This window comes from Thalia democratica, chromosome 9 (assembly GCF_965202585.1).
Source record: "Thalia democratica chromosome 9, ktThaDemo2.hap1.1, whole genome shotgun sequence".
Classification (NCBI taxonomy): Eukaryota; Metazoa; Chordata; class Thaliacea; order Salpida; family Salpidae; genus Thalia; species Thalia democratica.
This window is the reverse complement of record NC_139173.1, coordinates 8,245,651-8,262,020: the sequence shown is the minus strand read 5'-3', so window position 1 is coordinate 8,262,020 and position 16,370 is coordinate 8,245,651. Positions and strand designations below refer to the sequence as shown.

The 16,370-nt window shown below is 25.6% G+C and overlaps 2 protein-coding genes across 3 annotated transcripts; both read left to right on the top strand.

Annotated features, from left to right (window-relative positions):
- Positions 1 to 3,488: 3,488 nt before the first annotated feature.
- On the top strand, positions 3,489 to 4,653 carry LOC145844098 (dehydrogenase/reductase SDR family member 4-like). Its single transcript, XM_082951447.1, has one exon. The coding sequence runs from the start codon at positions 3,524 to 3,526 to the stop codon at positions 4,328 to 4,330; it is 807 nt and encodes a 268-aa protein (XP_082807573.1). The 5' UTR covers positions 3,489 to 3,523; the 3' UTR covers positions 4,331 to 4,653.
- A 6-nt stretch (positions 4,654 to 4,659) lies between these two features.
- LOC145844097 (uncharacterized) lies at positions 4,660 to 11,875 on the top strand. 2 transcript variants are annotated; one of them, XM_082951446.1, is made up of 5 exons: positions 4,660 to 4,794; positions 6,675 to 6,821; positions 7,407 to 7,500; positions 10,024 to 10,249; positions 11,250 to 11,875. In XM_082951446.1, exons 1-5 carry the CDS (start codon positions 4,682 to 4,684, stop codon positions 11,831 to 11,833), a joined length of 1,164 nt encoding a protein of 387 aa, XP_082807572.1. In that variant the 5' UTR covers positions 4,660 to 4,681; the 3' UTR covers positions 11,834 to 11,875. The 2 variants fall into 2 exon arrangements, with proteins under 2 accessions (XP_082807572.1, XP_082807571.1); XM_082951445.1 differs by having other exon boundaries at positions 10,024 to 10,252.
- Positions 11,876 to 16,370: the final 4,495 nt, after the last annotated feature.

The window sequence follows — 16,370 nt, the reverse complement described above, 5'->3', positions numbered from 1 at the left end:
TGATTTTTACAAGTTGATCTTATTATATAGAGTTTTATCTGAGCTATCAGACATTTTTAACTGCTTGAAATTATTCAAAGTAATTTTTGAGACATGAGAATTAAAGTCGGTGACCTGAATAGGTTCCTAATAGAAGGCACAAACTAAAAAAGGTAAAGAAAGACCATTTTACTAAAAATTTATCTCCTCCATTTTTTTTGCAATCTTCTTCAAACTTTCACAGAAAGTGTATTATTTAATTTTAAAAAGATTGAATGGAGGGTTTTTTTAATTTTGAAAAATAAAATTTTTATTAAAAAAAACCACCTATTATTTTTTTGTTTTTTTAATATAAAATTTAAAATTTTTAATATTTTTAAAATTCCAAATTTAAAAGTGTTTTTTAGTAATAAAGGACTGTTTACTGAAAGTTTGAGGTGTCTAGCTTAAAAAATGAAGGAGAAGATAAATTTTTAGTGATATTTTAAATTTTGGAGAAAATTGACCCTGAAAAATTTGTGGTCCATACATTTGTATCAGAAAATTTTTATAAAAGTTACAATGTCTCAAAAGTAAAATAAGATTTTTCAATTCTATAAAAACTGGCTTGTAGTTTTTACTTCAAGGTTAAATATAAGGTCCAATGTTATTTTCAGTAAAAAAATAAATGTTGGACCCCCTATGCCCTTAAAGTAGCTTTACTGTATCTTTCTTGCATAATTATGTATGGTCTGACATATTTTTTTAATAAAAATAACATTGTATCTTATGAAAGCTGAAAGTACAAACTACAAGCCAGTTTTTATAGAATTGAAAAATCTTATTTAAGTTTTGAGATATTGTAATTTTTATAAAAAGTTTCCAATACAAACCGCAAATTTTTTGCGGTCAATTTTCTTGTAAATTTAAAAAATTACTAAAAACCTATCTCCTCCTTCATTTTTTGAGCTAGAGACCTCAAACTTTCAGGAAACGTTCCTTTTGTAATTTAGAAGACTTTGAAAGTTGGAATTTTGATAATATTTAAAAATAAAAATTTTAGATAAAAAAAACAAAAAAAATAGTTGGTTTTTTTTCAATAACAAATTTATTTTTAAAATTAAAAAAGTTCCTGCATTCAATCTCTTTAAAATTTAGTAATACACTTTCTGTGAAAATTTGAAGAAGATTGCTTAAAAAATGAAGGAGGAGATAGATTTTTAGTAAAATGGTCTTTTTTTGCATTTTTAGTTTGTGCCTTCCATTAGGAACCTACGGAGTTCCCCGACTTTGATTGCTCATATCTCAAAAAATACTTTGAATGATTTCAGATAAAACTCTATAAAATAAGATCTACTTGTAAGAATCAAGGTGGACTCCCCCTATGCCCTGAACTCTTGATTGTTGTATAAGGGCAGTATCTAAAAGTGAGTGTTACATTTTGGCTGTATTTAAAGTTATTAAAAAAATTAAATTGGTTAGTCAACACTTTAAAATTAAAAGTTTTAGATATGCCTGTAGCACTTAAATAACAGTTTAAGTTATAAAAAATAAAGCTTATAATTTTATGATACTTTCTTTGGACCAAATCGCAAACAGTCACCTTTTGCAAATCTACAAACCTGTGTTAAATTTAGTTATGCATTTTAGAATTCTCAAAACATAAACATGCTATATCTTAGACTTATTTTTGTATTGAGTTGGGAATTTATTAATTTTTTTATATATAACTTTAAATTCTATTTCACCTTTATATTTGGAAATCCTTTGTAAGATTATGTTCCTTGATTGTTGGATAAAAGTTTAAGAATATCATAAAAGCTTCAGTGTACCAAAGATTACAAAATAAAAAGAAAATTTCAAGAAAATTTAGAGCAAATACTTTGAAAAATGTAGAAGGAGACAGCTAGTATACTTAAAGGTCAGTCTGAGCTGAAAAAAAGTTCAGCCAGCAAAAAAAGCTTTTTTCATGTTATTTTTGTTTTTTGTTATTTAAACTTTGTTTTTTAATTAATTTTTAATATGCTTCTGTAAGGTGGGTTAAAGATAAGGATATGAAAAGAAATCTTTTAAAAAATTGACTGACTCAGCTTTTTTTTTAGCTGAGACTGACCTTTAAGTATTTTTTCCTGAGGAGACAGGTTTTTAATAAAATTGAGATTTTTGTATTTTTAGTTTGTACCTAAAATAAGGATTCTATTAAACTCTATAACTTTAAACCTCTAATTTTGAGCTAATTTGTTTTGACCACCTGGAGTTAAACTTGTCTTCTATGGTATTATAGAAAAAAGTATCTTCAATACCATGCAAGACTATTTTAATCTTAGGTTGGCCAGGAATAAAGACTTTGTATACTATTAAACAGCTTTTATTAAAACAGTTACCACATATACAAACGACATGAATAAAAAATGTATTTGTAAACAAAAAAAAAGTGAAAATGTCCCTAAACTGTATTTAAGAATTCAATTTTGAATGCATTAACTGAAAAAAAGTAAATAAAGTAGGGATTTTGTTACCTCTCATTTAGTTATGTTCTCTAGCTTTTTCGCTGTAGACACAATTTGTGTGGATTTGCAAGACAAAGTATTTAAAACTAAACACAAAATTTGTGCGAAAAAGTTTACACTGTTATTATTATCAGGTAATGCAGTTTGAATGATCTAATAAGATAAGTCATTTTATAAAAAAATTCATAAGCCCAATTGAAAGCCAACCAACAAAATTTAGGAAAAGCATCAGTCTAAATTGTGGAATGTCAGTCTAAATTTTCAAAGTTTTGCTTACAAATCCTAGAATAGGTAGTAAAAAGTATTTGATAGTGAACGATAGAAAGCATGCATTTCAAATTTTTGTGCACACTTTTATAAACACTGGCTTAACAACAAAAACAAACTGGTTAAAAAAATTTAATTAGTGATTACTTATCTATATAATAACCACCTAAGCACCTGATAGGATATATCTACTAAACCTTTATATAACTTGCCATATCACTGAATTTATATTTTTGAAATTCAGTTCAAGCCTTCAGTATATATAAAGATATTAGGTAATATTTACTTTATAGATCACTACAAAAGTTCTCGACTTAATGGTAAGGAGAATGATACATTCAAATTTGTGAGTTTTTTTGACAAAACAATGTTTCACTCGTTTGAATTCATTATATGAAAATATATAGAGTTAAAAACTGTTTCAGAATAAAAAGTTTTGTGTGTGTCAATATTTAAATCAATTAAATAAATATGAAAATTGAAAATGCATCAATGCACAACTTTACACTGTAATTGTCATTGTAAATCTAAAATTTGTAATTGTGCTTTTTGCAGATTTTTACCTGTTTTGTTTTATTACAATTGTCAAAATTCTATATACAAAGACTGTTTACAAACATCTTTTGTGTAAGTTAAATCTACTTACTGAAATACAGCGTAATTTATGGCTTCTAATTGTGATTATAAAATTATGATATACATGATTTAATGCAATTATTTAAATTGTTTTTAATTTGTGATTTTTCTAGAATTTTAAAAGAGATTGTGCTGTTATACTTTAAATAAGTATGTTTAAATCCCTAGTACAGAGAAGTTTTTCAGTAAGTTCAAAAAATATGGGTAAATTGGACGGCAAGGTTGCAGTTGTAACAGCATCAACAAAAGGAATTGGATTTGCCATCGCAAAGAAGCTGGCGTCTGATGGGGCAAAAGTTGTTATCAGCAGCAGGAAAGAAGCCAACGTTGAAAAGGCAGTCAGCCAACTGAAAGAAATGTCTTTGGACGTCACTGGCTTGCAGTGCCATGTTTCCAAACAGAGTGATCGCACAAGCTTGGTGAATGAAATAAAGTCAAAGTTTGGTCAGCTTGACATATTGGTGTCAAACGCTGCTGTCAACCCCTATTTCGGTCCCACATTGGAGACACCTGAGATGGCTTATGACAAAATAATGGATGTCAATGTAAAATCCACCTTTCTGCTTGTAAAAGACTTTGCCCCTCTGTTGAAGTCCAGCAGCAACCCATCCATTACCATTGTGTCTTCCATTGGAGGCTTTGTTCCATTTGAAGCTTTGGGAATATACTCAATCAGCAAGACTGCCCTCTTGGGTTTAACAAAAGTCCTTGCAAATGAGCTTGCCAGGGACAAGATAAGAGTGAACTGTTTATGCCCTGGCGTCGTCAAAACCGACTTCAGTCAGGTATTGTGGCAGGGAGGGTCAGTAAGTGACCAGATCAGGGATGAGATCCCGCTAAAGAGGTTTGCTGAGCCAGATGACTGCAGTGGAATTGTTTCATTCCTGGCATCGGATGAGGCAACTTACATCACAGGAGAAAACTTTGTGGTTGCTGGTGGATGGCAGTCAAGACTTTAAAATTATAAACTATTTTTACATTATGTTTTACAATTATATTAAATTTTATATATGTAATCAAAGTAACTCTATTTTGTTAACTGAGAACTATTAGTCAATTTGCCTACTTAACATTTAAGTAATCTGTAATTCTTTTTGTTTAATTTCGTTATTTGTTATAACCTTTTATATGTACTTTTATATGCAATCAAAGACTAATTATAAAACCTTGTGAGTTAAAAATGAAACAAATCTTTAGTTTTATTGTAGGATTTAATTATTACTTTTTTTTATTAAACTGAAAATCCTAATTCTTTTGTTTTTTATGAAAATAATGTTTACAGGTTATTTTTAGTTTATAATAATACTGTAATGGATACTAGTGTGTACGATAATTCCACTTTTGGAACAATAACAGAAATAAATACTAATTCATTTTGGTATTTAGCCTGTGAAATTTGCAAAATAAAAGAGAATAAACTAAAGTAAGTAAACCTTTTATCATTAATTTTAAATATAAATACTTATTCACACCTTGCTTTTTATATGTTTTTTCAATATTTGTATTATATAGTATGTTTAAATACTAGCTACCATTTAAAACTTTTAAGCTGTATTTGAGATTTAAAGGATAGAAACAAAGTTTATTATAGAAATTGAAAGTTTAAGAGATCAAAAACTTTAATCACTAAAAGTCTTTTTCATTCTGTTTTTAAACATTTTTCTTTAGATATTTACATTTCAATGTAAACTATTTAAATTCATTTAATTTGTGTTTCAATATTTAGAAAACCCTTTATACTGAAAATTATGTACAGGGTTACCAAAAAACCTGGAACCCTAGAAAAATCTGGAATTTGACAATTTAGGTAAAAAAACTGAAAACCTGAAGATGAGAAATTTTGAAAATAACCTGCAATTTAAATCAATAAAACACCTATAATTCTAAAGAATTTTTACATGTAAAGTAGGGAATTTTGATTAGATACCAGAAATATATCTTAAAAAGATAAAATTTATCACACCTTGCTTATTTAAATGAAAATTCAAAGTATGTTTTCAATGTTGTTATACTTTTTAAGACAGTTATTTTATCTAATTTTTTTTTAAATAAAATTGGACCAAAAAACTTGTTCTTTAAAATTAAAAAAAAAATATCAAAAAACTTTTTGCAACTTTGTGTATATGTAATCATTATTCTTGAATTGTTTGATGTAGCATTTAACCATTTTTAAACTGTATAAACTAATTTTCAAAAATGTGAGGTTTGTAGCTAAAATAATCTTAAATAAATTAAAAAGTTATTAATTTGTTTTAACTTTAAGATAAAATACTGCTCTTCAAAGTTTTATATATTTTACAATCCTAAATTTGTTTCATAAATAAAGTAATATTTTTAAAAATGAAAACGGGTCAAATATTCACAAATACTTTTGTATGAAGGGTCACTTTTCCAAAAAAGGTTATTTTTTCTCGAGAGAAAAATAACTATAAAAAAATAGATACTGACCAAGGGTAATAGCTAGGGGTAACAGTTAAATAATAAAAAAAAAAACTATAAATGAAAAAAAAAAAATCAAGGGTTAGGGGTAACAGTGATAATTAAATAGTAAAAGAGAAAATTAAATATTTTAAAAATAAGAAGAAAACAAAAGGTACATATCAACAGTAAAGGTAGGAGTAACTGTGATAGTAAAAAAATTTAAGAAAAAAAAATTAACCCATGCAAAAAAGTCTTTGTGCGAAAGTGTCCCTTTGTGCATATTTAAGTCCTACCCTTCAAAAATAGTAACTTCTTTCTAGTCTATGCATAAAGCTTTCAAGAAAACTGTTCTAGCTTTTTTAATAAATAGTTCCTTAGACCCCTTGTGGCTTAAGTGAATATTGTTTTTAATCACTTTGTCCTTCTTATAATATTGAATTATATAAATCTTTGAATGTTTACAACTTTAAAGCATGCTTTACTGTTAATTTGTCTTGTTTTTCTATTTATAGACAAATTAGCTACATAAAAAGTAGTCTTTCAGTAAAAAAAACTATTCAGGTTCACATTATATTTTTGAACTTCTTCAAGTATTAAATTTTTATGAAATATACTGTTTAAATGACATCAATGTTTTGTCTAGTGCTTTAATAACTACTTTTTTATGGTTTTAATAAATGGTTTGTATATTTAGAAGAATATACTAAAATAAATTGTTAAAACAATTTTGAAATTATTTTAATAACTGTTTACATGCTAACTTATTTGCTATCAAAACTACTTTTTTTAAGATTTTTTTTAAATATTTCACATAAATTATTTACAGTTTAATGTTAGCATATTATCTATGCAAGTACAAATAAAGCAATATAATTATTTCAGGAAATGCCTGAAGTGTGGCAGTTCCAAGTTCAATTTGAGGTATAGGTGCATGTTGGGGTTGGATACAAAATATGGAAATATCAACTTAACAGCGTTTGGTGAGAGTCTGGAAAATGTTTTCGGTAAAAGTGCTGCTGAGTTTAAAAGGTTTATTTTGTTAATTTTTTTCTAAAGAATGTAAAAAATATCTACATACAAAACAGTCATAAGACGATATAAAAATAAAATTTTCTTATAGTTTTTCCATTGAAAACATTCTCAAGGTAAATATGTTAAAAAATTTTCGAGAAATTTTGTCAGAAGTTTTGAATATTTTTAAAAACATTTAATTATACCAAAATGATGATTAGATTTGCATAAGTGGTTGTAGGATTAAATCATCCACAATTTTTGTATCTCTTTAATTCAAATCTCTAACAAATGTTTTTATTTTGATTAAGGTTTTTGTTTACTGACACATTATTTAATTGTTTTTTTTATCATAATTGTTTAAAATTACAATTTTTCAAAGTTTTTAATTTTGGAAAAAATTGAGGTTAAGTACATTTTGTATGGTTTGCTGAATCGGTTGTTTGAAATAAAAAAAACAAATTTTCTATAAACTTGAATAATTGAAATCTATCATAATTTACTGCTTAATTACATGGTATTAGTTTACTAAGATTTCATAAAAGCAAATCAGTATAATAAAAAACATTTATTAACCTTTTAAAACTAAATATAATCCAACAGTGAGTTAGACAAGTGCTCGCTCACAGTAAAAGAAAAATTCAAATCACTTGCAGAAGACTACTTTACTGGATTGTCCATACTTTTGGATAGTAAGGTAAAAAAGTGTTTTTTTTTACTGTTATAAAAATACCAGGTTTACCTAAACATTTGTTATGTTTTTTGAAACACTAAACATTATAAACCAGTTGTCTTCAAACTTTTCAAAAGATGTGCACACTAGACTAAAGATGTAATATGTTAATTAAAAAACTGTTTTATTTTAATGTTTTCGAAGTTTTAATAGATATAATACGTCTTAATAATGATTGATTTATGTTACAACTAAATTTAAAAGTAAAACAAAAGTCATTAAGCTTTTTTTCATTTTACAAAAAATACTGTGCACAGTAAAACAATTTCTATGACCACCACAAAGATCACTGCTATATACTATTGATACATAACATTAAATTAATAAATTATCATAAAAATTGAGTTTTTTTTTAGCTTAGACATTCTGTAGTAATTGTTTTTTAAGACATTTGTGAGTATAAGGGGATAAAATTATGTTTTCAAGCTAAAAAATGTGCACATTCAAAATGGTTTTTTTTTTAGCTTTTAATTCGGTTTGACTGAGTTTAAGTTGAAAATTATAATATATATTATATAAATACATATCATGAAAAATTTTAATCAAAAATTTCAGGACATTTTGTTTATAAAAATTGATTATTGATAAGAGAGTTGGTTAAAGTAAATAATATTTGACATAATTTATCTTTTGCTTTTAGTTACATTTTATTTATTTAAGATTAACTCAAGTCAATAATGACTTTAAAGATTTCAAAAGTCAAGTCAGTAAGTTTGGCCAGAATTTATAAGACTATCAGTAAATTATGTAAAATTTTATATTTTTAATGAACAATATGAAAAACTCTTACAAAAATGTTCACTTATGAGCTTTCTTTTCATTGTCAAACTCTTGCAAGTCATTCTAGATTATTTTATGTTACAGATTAAAGTTAGAAATAATATTTTTTTATAACAATACCTTACCGCACCACAATTCGAGTATTCTAAAATATAATTTTCTGAAGCTTGATGTTCGAGCAAAACAGTAAGCAAATGCTTCCACAGACCGTTTTTGTTTCTCCACCACAACTTGAAAAAAAAGTTTTTTTGTAGTTTAAGGTGTCTTAGCAATTTTAGTTCGTTTTATATTTTTAAACAAGCGTTGGACTTGATATTCGTTTGGTTTTTAATTTTTTTTAATGATAAAAGCTTAATGGCTAAGTTGAATGTAAAAAAAAATTATTAACATTGTATATCCGCATACATTTATAAACTGTATTAGATATTTTATTTTTATATATTAGTACTATATTTATTTTTTATGATGAGTCCATGTTATTTTCAGTTCTATCTTGTTTTGTACTTTTAATCAATTGTGGAATTTAATATTCTCCTTCGTGTTTTGTAACAGTGGAAATTTAGTCTTAATTTGAACTTAAAAATTTTCAATATTAGTTTTGTTTTTTCTATTTTGAGCAGTTACCAAACTCAACATTTAATTTATTCTTCTTATACAGCATAAAAATAACGACAACACAAGTTTATCATAAATGTAGTTTTAAGTCATACCAAAAATAAAAACTGAGATCTCGTATATGTAGCTTGAGTTTTTTTCTTCTTAGTGAAACATATTTTTTTTTTTCGTTTTAAAAAAGTATTTAAACAATTTGTTAACATGTTAAAAAATTGTTTTTGTTTATTTATACTAGTTTAGTTGCAATATATTACTGAATAATTATATGTAATCTTGTATTCTATTAGCATTACAACTGAAATTCTTTAAGACCCTAATTTTATCGATGCGGTAGACCACCATTAAAATTACACTTTTTTACTAAACATTTATTAGATTTGTTTCATTTATTTTAGATTTTTAATACGTTTTACTTTTATTTAATGGCAGTAATTTTTAGCACAAACTGCATTTTAGAGAATAAAAAATTTAAATGGAATATAGCATGCTTTTTATGATTACATCTTTGTAAGAAACTTTCTTTGACAAATATAATATCTCATGTTAATGTTTTATATGCTTATTTAAAGTTTTACTGCTACATATTTCTATTAGAGTATTTCGTTTAAGCTATGGTTGTATATAGCTATGTCTGATTTTGTTAAATTAAAGTTATTTATGAAATGTTTTTATATAGCTTTTTAGGAAGTAGGAAAATTTTTGACATTGTGCTACTGAAAACGATTGTATTTAGATGAAAATTTCAGATTTTTTTGTAATGTAAATCAATTAAGGAATTAATTAACCTTTTTTATAGTTGTATTTTTTATAATATTGAAGTTTTATTAATTAATTTTTGTTATTTTAAAAATTATTTTGAATGTTAAAAAAAAAACTATCTAGGTTTAAACTTGTTGGTTCAATTAAAATACCAATCTATTTAGTGCAAAACTGAGACCTACTGCTTCATAATTTACTGTTACCTTTATCTACTATATAGTAACTAATGTTTTTGTTTTATACCTTACAAACAATTGTTCAATTAAGATAGTTTTAGTGTCAAAATTACTAATAGTTTTTTTTAATAAATAAACTTTATCATATTTTTTCCAGACTTCATCGCGACTTCAAAGAAAGCAGTCGTTCCGAAGAAAATCGGAAATTTCAGAGAGTATAAACGACTTCACGTTGACTTCTGCTGTAACAACCACGTTGTACGACCTACTCAGCAGGCTGCATTCGGAAGAAGACGGGCGACTAGATGCAAATAAAAAAGTTTTGGTCGCTGATTTCGACACGACGCTGGACTTGTCGGAGGTGTTTAGAGGCATTGAAGAAGGTGGTTAGTTTGAAGTTGTTTTATATTTACACATATTCGATTACAATTATTAATTAACTTATAAAATAAGTTTTATGATGGTTGTTATGTCTCTTTTGAACCAAGTATGATAATATTAAAAGCTAGGTATAAGTATTGAACATAAAAACTTTCTGTAAAGTTCTATTTTTTTATTATACTAGCAGTTAACTTTCTTTTGTATGGTTTGAAAAATAAATGTAAGTTACTTGTTTTCTCAAAAAAGTCAAAAAGACATAAGCTGTTTAAAGTAACTAGTAAAAATTATACCTTTTATTTGTTTCTTTTAAGCTGTCCGATTTTAGACTCAAACGGTTGAGATTAAGACTTTTAAGGGGTGGCCATTTAAGCTGAAATTCTTTAAAAAACGTATCATAACCTGATATTTGAAAACTTAAAAAAACCTGAAGTTTTGAACAATTTTTACATAAAATAAAATGAAATTTAGATGACATACAAAATAGTTGTTATATAACAAATATAGTTTTTGAAACATATATATATATTTTTAAATATAAGTATCGTTATAGTATCATTTAATATTTACTATACTATCTAAAACAGTCTTTTTTACCTAAAATTTGACAAGAAACCTTGTGTTTTCGAAAATCTGGAAGAAATTTTACAAAATCAGTGACCAAACTGTTTAAAACTGTTTTTTCTGATGATTATAGTTCATTATTATTTGTTTATTATGTAATTTCGATGGAAAGTTTTGAAAACTATTTAGATTTGGATTTTTTTGTAATATGTTTGACTTTGTGTTTGTTAGTGAGAACCTTATTAAAAGTATTTTAAGTTTTAATATAAACTATAAAACTTGATATATTTACTTGGCAATCTTAAATTAATTTTTTGATTAAAAAGTTATATACCTAAATATTAAAGCTGTGTTGTTTGTGTTTGTAGTTAATTTTTAACCCTTGCACAAACAAAAACTAAACAAATTTCGTACGCGACCAACAATCAACATATTATTCAGAGCAAAAAGAAAACTTGTCTGCCAAATCAACAGAGAGCACTTTGATCAACAACGAAAGCACAAACGACAACTGGAAGTTCATGCAGGACTCTTTCATGCAGAGCCTGCTCAGAAACGACCCGTTTCCCGACTCCAGTGCACAATCCAGTTTGTTTTCCAGAAATTTGACGAACAATTACCTCTCAAATCTGACAAACGACACTTTTACAAATAGCAGTTTGACAAAAGAAGATTTTCCGAATAACAGTTTAAAACAAGACAATTTTACTATTAACAGTTTGAAAAACGACACTTTCACAAATGTTGTTTTTAATTCGCCATCTCTTAAGGCGTCCGGTAGTTTCAAAACTGCAGACAAAATAAATGCAGGTGACAAATGTCGCGACTTCACTTTCGCAGAGAGCGGAATAAAAGCTTGCAGCACGCCTTTCACTAATAATAGAAAAAGAGTTTTTGTCAACTCTGAAAATAACAACTTAAATAACAGTTTTTCACCCATACTTAATAAAAAGATTAAAGAAAACTTAAATAATACAAATTCTTTAAATTCTTTAAATGATGTTTCGTGTGATTTATTTTTATAATGTTAGTAAATAACCAAAACTTAGAAAAGTAGATTGTAGCAAACTGCCAATATTTATTATGCTAATAATGAAACGTTTTAATAGTTCAGTTTTTTGTTTTTATTCGAAATACATCATAATAAAATTTTTATTAGTAACATGATTACTCTTCTAATGTGTCTTCTATTTCTTTAGTTTTATTCAAGTTCTTTATTGTATATATTTAAAACAATTTTTAGACATTTTAACAATATATAGTTGCATATATAATATATTTTTACAATATACTGATAGTTGAAATGTTTTTATTAAATATATAGGTAAACAAGTGTTACAGAATTTCTTATGGTTATCAGTAAAATGAGTCAGATAGTTTTTAAATTTGTTAAAATGTTCAAAGATACTTTGTAAAATAAGTAATTTTGAATAAAATATTTGTATTATTATTTATATGTATATATTAGAATTTTTATTAAATTATAAACTTTAACAAACAATCTTCAAACTTATATCTATCACTTTTCAACAATTTAACTAAAATGATAAGTCTCTTTTATGCGTAAATAAAGGTTAATGAAAATTAGACTAATAATTCTGTGTTTGAGTGAATGTACTTAACTTTTTTATATGGTTATGTTATTCAGAGTAAAATAAAGCTTTAAATATTGGTAAAAACTTTTGGACACTCACTACATTTTTACAACCTTTTTTAAGCTAGTATATAAACAAATTGGTTCAGTTCCACCAACGCACAACTCCCACCCGATCAAATCTAAGAACCGCTTACCGACCAAGGATTAGCGGTAACAGTGAAAGAAGGAAATAAATAAAAACAGAAATATTTATAAGTTAAAAAAGAACTAATGGGAGTTGTGCGCGGGTGGGAATTGTTAGTATACCAAACAAATTGCTAGTAGCTTGTATGAAAACAAATTATTTGTTAGTTAAATTACTCAACATTTTACAAGAGTTTGACTAACTGATCTTAAACGATAAGAGTCAATAAGCAAAACTTTATGGTTCTTAAATGCTGAGTGTTTAAAAGTAAAAAGTGAGTATTAAGCTGCCAATGTATTTGCCTAAGTTAAATGTCAAAAATTGAAAAAAAAGGTTGTAGTTTTACTTATTGTCGCAGCTTCTCCGTATTCGCAGTAACTAATTTGTTAACCTATAAGTTTAGTGCAGTGGTCTTCAAAGTGTTCACTGATGATTACTAGTGTACACGATTTTTTTATAGGGCCAATGAATCCTAAATTTTTTAACTTTCACCAAATATTCTGGAGTTCGTGATAAAGAGCACGTTGGGTGCACAGAGTTTCTTTTTTGCAACTTAAGGTGCACATAGTTTTATTTTGCGATTTAAGGTCCACAGATTTTGATTAACTTGAAGACCACTGGTTTAATGTCTGTACTAGAGTTTTTAAACGAAATTCATCTATTTTTTAATTACGAATTGTTATTCAAAATTTTAAGGGTTTGCAACGAATGTTTTTGTTTAACTTTGTGTATGTGTGCATTTGTATAGTTTATAAGCTAAACAACTTTAATTTTAAACATCTTTTTACAGCATCATTTTATATTTGCTAACTTTTCGTTTATGTAATCTTTTGACCGAAGAAATTAAGTGAACTCCTTTAAACTTTATTTTAGAACTTTAACTTAACAAATCTCAAGGAAAAAAGTTTTGCTTTCATACTATAAATTCAAACACCTGTTAATTTTCTGAATTGTTTTTGACTGTGGCTTTTAAAGTATTCATACTACTTTTCTAAAGCTAGTTTATAGTACTTAGTGTATTTATTTATATTCGGTGTTTTTAAAAATTCGTGTAAAATTTTATAACACTATATAATAGTGAAATAACAGAAGAATATTCTAACAAATGTTTCTTAAATATGATTATAAAAATACATTCCTTAAAACATTGTTAAAGTATTGGGACGCATAACAACTTTTATAATTTTATTTTACTTAGTTTTATATCACTATAGAATCTTATTTCATCATTCAAAAATACCAAAAGAATAAAATAACTTTAATATAAATAAAATTTAATATATATAAATAATAGAAAGTCAAATGTTCTTCTTAGTTAAACTACAAAGTGCGTTAGTGTTTTGTATGAATTTATCAAATAAAAATTAAACATATTTCTTAAACTCGTAGAAAGTACTTTAAAATTTAGCTTTTTCTGAAAATATTAAACAAAGTTATAGTTACTTTCGCAAAATAAAAAGTTTTCGATACGAAACATTCTTTAATAAAAAAGTAGAAAATAAGGAGATTAAAACATTGTATACACTAAAATGCTGTTTGACCCTGCTCTATAGAAAGTATATTTAATTTACCATACGTATGCTTAAATAAAACAGTGACATATAGTATTGTATAAAAATCAAGAAAAAAATAAAATAAAACGTTGAAGTATATTTAAAATTGTGGTTTAAGTACCAAACGTTAGTAGATTTCAAATAGTTATTTACAAGACCGAGACAATAAACTAAATGTTTTAAACCATGTGTTTAAGTTCAATGTTAGTTGTCTAAGAAAGACTTACTTCACACTGCAGGCTTGTATATAAAATAACTATAAACATAAAATTTTAAAGTTTTACTACGACTGTAGTTTTAAAGAAAGTTTTGAAATGTCATTTGCAACATAAAAACTCTTATGTTAATAGACAAAATTTATTTTTACTAGTCATTTTGCACGGTTTTACGACATAATTATAAAAAAAAAAGTATGTCTTTGTTTTTTTTTCAGAAATAATAAAAAGTTTACCCGTTCAAAATCTCAAAAGATTTAAAAAGCTCTTGTTACAAAAGGTATTGCGCCGAACAATGCATAAATTATTTTACTCCATTAATGCATTACATATTTTGTAGTTAAACTTATCTGTGAGAGGAACTAATTGGTTTTAACAGATTCAAAATAATAACAGTGCTTCTCATTTCTTAGTAGTATTAAGTGTCAATGCTATTTGTCCTTAGTTCGAACCGAAAACTAAAGGTCCTTGGAACAAACTTGTTCCGCGTATTTTTTGTCGTTTAATAATTAAATTATCTACAAAGTTTTATCATCTTTAAAATGTTTATAAAACACACTACAAATAAAAATCTTGTAAGCTTTATAAAATTAGGAAAACCTAGTAAAAATTATTGTAGATAATTAAAAGCTATTCCAATTATTATAACTATTTTATATAGCTTTTAAATAATTTTGTTTTCTTTGTTTGTGTGCATTATGTACTGTTAGAAAAACTTTGTAAAGTTATCTTTATTTTAAAAAAATATATTAGGTTATGAATTACTGATTTTATTTTTTTTATCAATTGATATTTAAATTGCTACGCAAAGTAGAACATATATACCAAAAATTGCAACAAAATTATTTCTTAAGTTTATACTTTACAAACTAATACTAGCAAGGCAGATAATCTAGTGAGTCGTTTAAACCAAAGTCATTTAAAAGTATAATACATCCTGAATCGAGTCCTTCCTTTACTGGATTAATTTATATTCAATTCAAATATTTATTGTAACTACGTACATAATTAATACTACTTAATCAAATGTTTAATGAATAAAGAGCTGTATTTTATTTCAATTAAAAATGTTATGTAATAACATATTAAAAAATTAGTTTAAAATTTGAATTAAGAGGAACACATAACATCCCCATGATGCATTTTTTTGATTTTTACAACTTAAAGTTTCAATATCTCAATTTTTGTTTCTATTACTTATTAAAGAATGCAACGAGACTTAAATTTTATTTTTTGAACCAACTTAACTTGTTTTTGTTCGACTATTTTTAGAGTCACGTTCACGACTGATAACTCATTTAGTATTTTTTTAATCTTGGCTTTTAAGACGTTTTACTTGCTTAATTAGGATTAGTTGATTTTTGTTTTCAACTTTTTGGTTTAAAATACAAAAGTGTTTGGTTTAAGAATAATGATATTACTTTTTACAAACATACTGATATATATCGTCTAAAGACGTAAGCTTTATATTAAATAAAACAATGTTTTTCGATTCAGATTACAAAACTACTCATAACTTTTCAAAATTAAAAGTATAAGATAAAATTTTTTAAGTACTTTTTAGTAGAAATACTTACATAAAAGCTCGAGTTGTCTGAAATCACAAAAATAATGTCACTATTATTTTTTGTTCTTGTATTTAAAACAAAGCTTGCTTTATTTTACAGATTAGGTTTTTCAATATCGAATAGTTTGAAAAAGATGCTTCAAATAAGATATTAATTTTATATAGCATAAAAGTTTTATCTATTATAAAAAAATACGTATTTGTTCGATTAAGCTAATTTTATAGTCAGACAACATGTTATTTTATTTTGTTTAAAGTTATTATATTGTTTATATCTTTAAACTAAATTACAACAAAATGAAAATAACCATAACGGGTATGACTACTGACTGTTTTATTTGCTAATGTAGAGTAATTTTATAACACTTAACCTTATTAGTTTTATAGGAAATGGTTTTAGATTTCGTAGTTTAATTGTAACTTTATAATTTATATAATCTATACAT

Coding starts and splice junctions, on each gene's coding strand:
- LOC145844097 (XM_082951445.1), top strand. CDS start 4,682: ATGGATACTAGTGTGTACGATAATTCCACTTTTGGAACAATAACAGAA. Junction 6,822..7,406: donor AGTGCTGCTGAGTTTAAAAG/GTTTATTTTGTT, acceptor ATAATCCAACAG/TGAGTTAGACAAGTGCTCGC. Junction 10,253..11,249: donor TAGAGGCATTGAAGAAGGTG/GTTAGTTTGAAG, acceptor CATATTATTCAG/AGCAAAAAGAAAACTTGTCT.
- LOC145844098 (XM_082951447.1), top strand. CDS start 3,524: ATGTTTAAATCCCTAGTACAGAGAAGTTTTTCAGTAAGTTCAAAAAAT.